At 40.3% G+C, this 4,876-nt stretch overlaps 1 protein-coding gene across 1 annotated transcript; it reads right to left on the bottom strand.

Moving 5' to 3' along the window:
- Positions 1-248: 248 nt before the first annotated feature.
- On the bottom strand, positions 249-4,215 carry LOC108364472 (uncharacterized). The gene is made up of 4 exons (XM_017618159.1): positions 3,256-4,215; positions 2,966-3,036; positions 1,358-2,818; positions 249-327 (listed from the first exon to the last, which is right to left on the bottom strand). The coding sequence occupies exons 1-4, from the start codon at positions 4,213-4,215 to the stop codon at positions 249-251; spliced, it is 2,571 nt and encodes an 856-aa protein (XP_017473648.1).
- Positions 4,216-4,876: the final 661 nt, after the last annotated feature.

Below are 4,876 nucleotides of genomic sequence, written 5' to 3' on the forward strand. Positions count from 1 at the left end.
TTTGCAATTATGGATGGTGGACCTTATTAGTGTTTTCACCTTTGGAATCCAGTATTGGGTTCGGATGAGACGCAACATGAGTTGGTTTTCACCATAGAGAGAGACTTCGTGTACAAATTGGACTATTAGGCGCGATAACCTGCAGCTGTATGGGAGTATGACTGGATGCCGTTCACTATATGCCAGATCAAGAGATGCACCAAGACTACCACCAGTTCTCAGCAAATCATCTTTATCAAGCAACGGATTTAGAGGAAGGATTTCACTTTTTGACTCAATGGATTCTCTTGCTTTAAGTTTAGCGATTTCTGCTCCGTAATGTTGCTTCTGAGCGAGTTTTATCAGACGTATAGTCGTTGTTTTAATTGCGTTTGACGAAATTAAAGAAGAGTTCGCCTGAAAAGAAGCTTTTGTCTTCGGACTGGTTCTTTGAAGGAATCTCAATACATACGAGAGCACCCTCAAAGCTTTCGGTAAACTTGAAAACCGCTCAAGAATGTCACTAAGTTCGTTTGACGTTATTGTTGAATGAACGTGCAACCGTTTTTCCTCAATATTAGTAGTGAAGTCTATCTCTTGTAATGGCCAATTTTCTCTATTTTCTTGCAGCCAAGAAGGTCCTTGCCACCACAACGAATTTTGTACCAATTCATGCGCCAATATGCCCCTGCTTGCTAAGTCTGCTGGATTTGTGGCAGAGTCGACGTGCAACCAGTTAGAATTCCCTACCTTGTCTATTATTTTAGTAACTCGATGGGCAACGAATGTTGACCACGAACATGGGGGCTTGCGTATCCATGCCAAAACAATCGTCGAATCTGTCCAAAGATGTATGTTTAGGTGGCCTAATTCCAGGCTATTTGTAATAGATTCGACTATTTCGGCTAGTAATACCGCCCCGCAAAGTTCCAATCTAGGCAATGAAATTGTTTTCACTGGGGCTACTCGAGTTTTCGCTAACAGGAGGTTGACAAGTATTTTCTCGTCTCTTTCGACACGTAGGTAGACTGCGGCCGCGTATGCCTTTTCGGAAGCATCGCAGAATCCGTGAATTTCGACTTTTTCCTTTGGTGAAAAAGATACCCACCGCGGTATCCTTATTTTGTCGATTTCTTTATAATTTTTTGTGAAATTGTGCCACCTATCTAAGGTTGGAACGGAGACCTTTTCGTCCCACTTTGTACCCTCCAACCATATATTCTGCATAAGTATTTTTGCAACTATTATTATTGGAGCTAGCCAACCCAACGGGTCGAATAGTTTGGCGATGGCTGACAATATTGCTCTTTTTGTTGGCGTGATGTTATCGTCTATGGTCTTGGTTATGAAATAAAATTGGTCGGAATGCGCATTCCACCTGATACCTAATGCTTTTACACTGCTAGTGTCCTCGAATTCTAAGAAATCTTCGCTTAAAAGATGTGGTTTTGGTATGCCCTGTAGTATTTTGTCACAATTCGAGGTCCATTTTCGCAAAGGGAATCCAGCTGATTTCAAAACTGTAGAAACCTCATCCCTAGCCTGTAACGTGGAGTCTATAGTATGTCCGCCCGCAAGAACATCATCGACATACATATTTTTCCGTAAAATATTCGAAGCTATCGGATGGGAATTTTCTGAATCATTAGCTAGCTGAAGTAATGTCCTTATCGCCAGATAAGGCGCACAGTTTATACCGAAAGTAACCGTTTTTAATTCATAAAGACCGATTGGTTCGTTTGGACCCGTACGGAAGACTAATCTCTGGTACTTCGTCTGGTTGGCATCCACGAGAATTTGCCTGTACATCTTCTCAATATCGCTATTGAAGACGTACCTAAAAAGTCTCCAGCGGAGAATCAAAATTGGTAAATCAGCTTGAAGAACTGGCCCTGGTAAAAGAACATCGTTCAAGCTGACCCCATTCGCTGAAGAAGACGAAGCATTAAAAACTACCCGAACCTTTGTTGATATACTTTCTTCTTTTATCACGGCATGATGAGGCAGATAGTAATTGTCGATTGCATCGGCCGACTGAAGTGCATTGATTTTCGACATATGCCCCATTGTCTCGTACTCTAGTATGACCCTGTTGTATTCCGCATGCAAATCTGGATTTTTCTTGAGGCGTGTCTCGTTTTTGTAGAATTGCGAGCACGCTATTCTCAGTGATGGCCCCAATTTGGTATCAGCCGGGAACTCCGCTTTGAATGGAAGCGAAACGATATACCTTCCGTCTGGGTTCCGTTTGCTTGTACGCTTGTAGAGCTCCTCACACTGTGTTTCTTCGGTTGTTGGTGCTCTGTTTCTCGGCAAATCCTCCAGTTCCCAGAATGAGCATAACTGTCTATCAAGGGCAACCTCATTGTAAAATGAAACTCGATTATTGCTGGTTGGGCTGGCTGCATCAGCACGACCAGTCAGTATCCAACCGAATACTGTTTCTTGCGCTAAGAGAGTACTGAGAACGTTCTTCTTAATTCCACCTAATATTATTTGAGGATATATGTCTCCTCCAAGAACCAGATCGACTTGTTCATTCACAAAAAACCTTTTATCTGCCAAAACCAGATCAGGAAAAACTTGTTGTGTGAGTGCGCTAACATCACAAGTAGGCAAATTCCATGTCAGATTTGGTAGAACTAACACAAGGGCATCAATAGAAATAAGTGGGTCAATTGGTGACCGCAATTGAATCGAACACGCTTCTTTCACCTGCGCTGAAACAGAATTATTGATGCCCGAAACCTGTGCTAACATCTTCTTGGTCGGCAAGTTGATTCTGCGTCTGAGCCTCTCCGTGATGAAGGAACACTCAGAGCCAGAGTCAATTAACGCTCTTGCCGCAAAGTTAGTACCATTAAAATGAATATTTACTCGAGCTGTCTCAAGTAAAACGCCTTTGCTTGAATTCGCGTGATGTGTTTGCACATGTCTGACTGCTTTACCTTTTCCCTTTGAAGATTGGTTTCGTAATTGTGCCTACCTGGATGTCGATGCACCATTGTTATCTGGATTGGCTGTATTCTCCTTTGTCGTTGTTTTAGCTGGAGCCGCCTGTATATGAAGTAGGGTGTGATGTCGAGAATGGCAATTGGCACAGTTGTAGGAACTTGTGCATTTCGACACCGTATGCCCAAAGGACAGGCAGTTAAAACAACTATTGTTGGTTTTAATAAAAGCGATCCTATCAGATATCGACATATTTAAGAATTTTTGGCACATATGCAGTCTGTGATCATTGCTTTGACACATTTTGCAAGTAAATTTGCTTACACTAGTTTGAAAAGTGCCAAGTTTCTTTTGTGGCGGTTCAGAGGAATGCTTATGACTTAACCCTTTTGAAATTTTTGAAACCTTGATTCCTCTCAACCCCGAGACCGATTCCAAAGTTTGGAATCTGCTTGACAAGAATTGGTCCATGTCAGCCCACTTGGAAATATCTGTTTTAGTTTGCACTGATTGCTCCCACAGCGAAAGAGTCTCTTCTGGTAATTTTGTGGAGCAAAGGTATGTAATTATTGGATCCCAGGTTGAAATGTCAATTTTATGACTCTCCAGGGAAGATATGCAATTGTTTATATCCCTGTGCAATCTTTTAATTGCACTCCCGCATTCAGTTTCCACCGCCTGTAGATTGAAGAGGATCTTCAACTGGGTGTTAACTAGGATCCTTTTATTCTCATACCTATCGCACAAATTCTTCCAGGCTATATTAAACCCATCATTTGTCAGGTCGCATTTCTTAACAATTTCTTTGGCTTCACCCTGCGTTTTCTGACTAAGATAGTAAAGCTTTTGAATGGGTGTCAGCCGCTTGTTCAATATATATATAGCCGTGAACATGTCACGAAATGTTGGCCATGACAAATAATCGCCTTTGAATGCGTCGATATCACAAGGCGGTAGGTGTAAATTATGCTGTGTGGCTGATATGTCCTCATCTTCCTTTTCGGATTTTGCAAATTTTTCCGACAAATCGTTTATTTTGGACATACATCGCACAAAAGCTGCATAGCACGTTTTTCCTTTCTTACGTATCGAACTTAGATCTTTAGCACCAATTGATTCCGTAGCCAGCAAGTCATCAAAAAGTGCTTTGGCTTTCTCCCACATCACCTTTAGCTCCTCTTGCTGAATTTTCAGCGAATGCTTGGTGTGTTCACTTGTGGGTGTGCCACGAAATTCGATATCGAATTCAATAACCGAGTCAGCTAAGCGAATGTATGTTTCCATTTTTAAAGTTTTAACCACAACCTAATAAAATCTCTCAAGATTCTTCCTCAGAATAAGCAACTCAAAGAAAACACCCACTATAGTGAATGACACAGTTGAAATTATTGCCCAAAAGCCACCCAATTTGTAAAAATCACAAAATTTGCCTCCTAAGCTCCACAACTTCGTAAATGAAAAAATCCCAAAATTTATGGTACTCAATATCTATGTATGTATGTACATATATGTATGCACAAACGTTTTATTTAATAATATATGTGCGTGTGTATGTACATATGTCTCTTGTGGTTGCTTTAAGTATTGGTCGCCACTCGATAATTAAATTGTGGTATGTGTATAGTTTTTTATAACACGTATGTTTTTAGGATACAAAATCGTTTTTTAATAAAATCAATATTAAATTAATGCTTAGTGAGTGATTTTGTGAAAAAGGCGAAAAGACGAAAATGGCACTTTTTGAGGTTAAGCCTCTGCTACCATGCGAATTTGATATGTGTATGTATGTATGTTAATACACTTGTGCCACTTATCCGGAACTCAGAAAAAACTGAAAATGTGTAAATTCCCGTGAATTAATTTAATACTCCAAATTGAAAAATGTGATTTTAATTCGATTGGGAATATTATTCTATCTTGCAGAAACTTAAAATGCAAAATGAAT

This window comes from Rhagoletis zephyria, unplaced genomic scaffold, assembly GCF_001687245.7.
Source record: "Rhagoletis zephyria isolate East Lansing unplaced genomic scaffold, Rhagoletis_zephyria_1.1 Rzeph_scaffold_01566, whole genome shotgun sequence".
NCBI lineage: Eukaryota > Metazoa > Arthropoda > Insecta > Diptera > Tephritidae > Rhagoletis > Rhagoletis zephyria.

Excerpts from the sequence above, each read along its gene's own strand:
- LOC108364472 (XM_017618159.1), bottom strand. The coding sequence starts at position 4,215 with ATGGAAACATACATTCGCTTAGCTGACTCGGTTATTGAATTCGATATC. Across the intron at positions 3,037-3,255 it reads TTGGCACTTTTCAAACTAGT|GCGGCTCCAGCTAAAACAAC; the intron begins GTAAGCAAATTT and ends CTTCATATACAG. Across the intron at positions 2,819-2,965 it reads AATGGTGCATCGACATCCAG|AGCGTTAATTGACTCTGGCT; the intron begins GTAGGCACAATT and ends CTTTGCGGCAAG.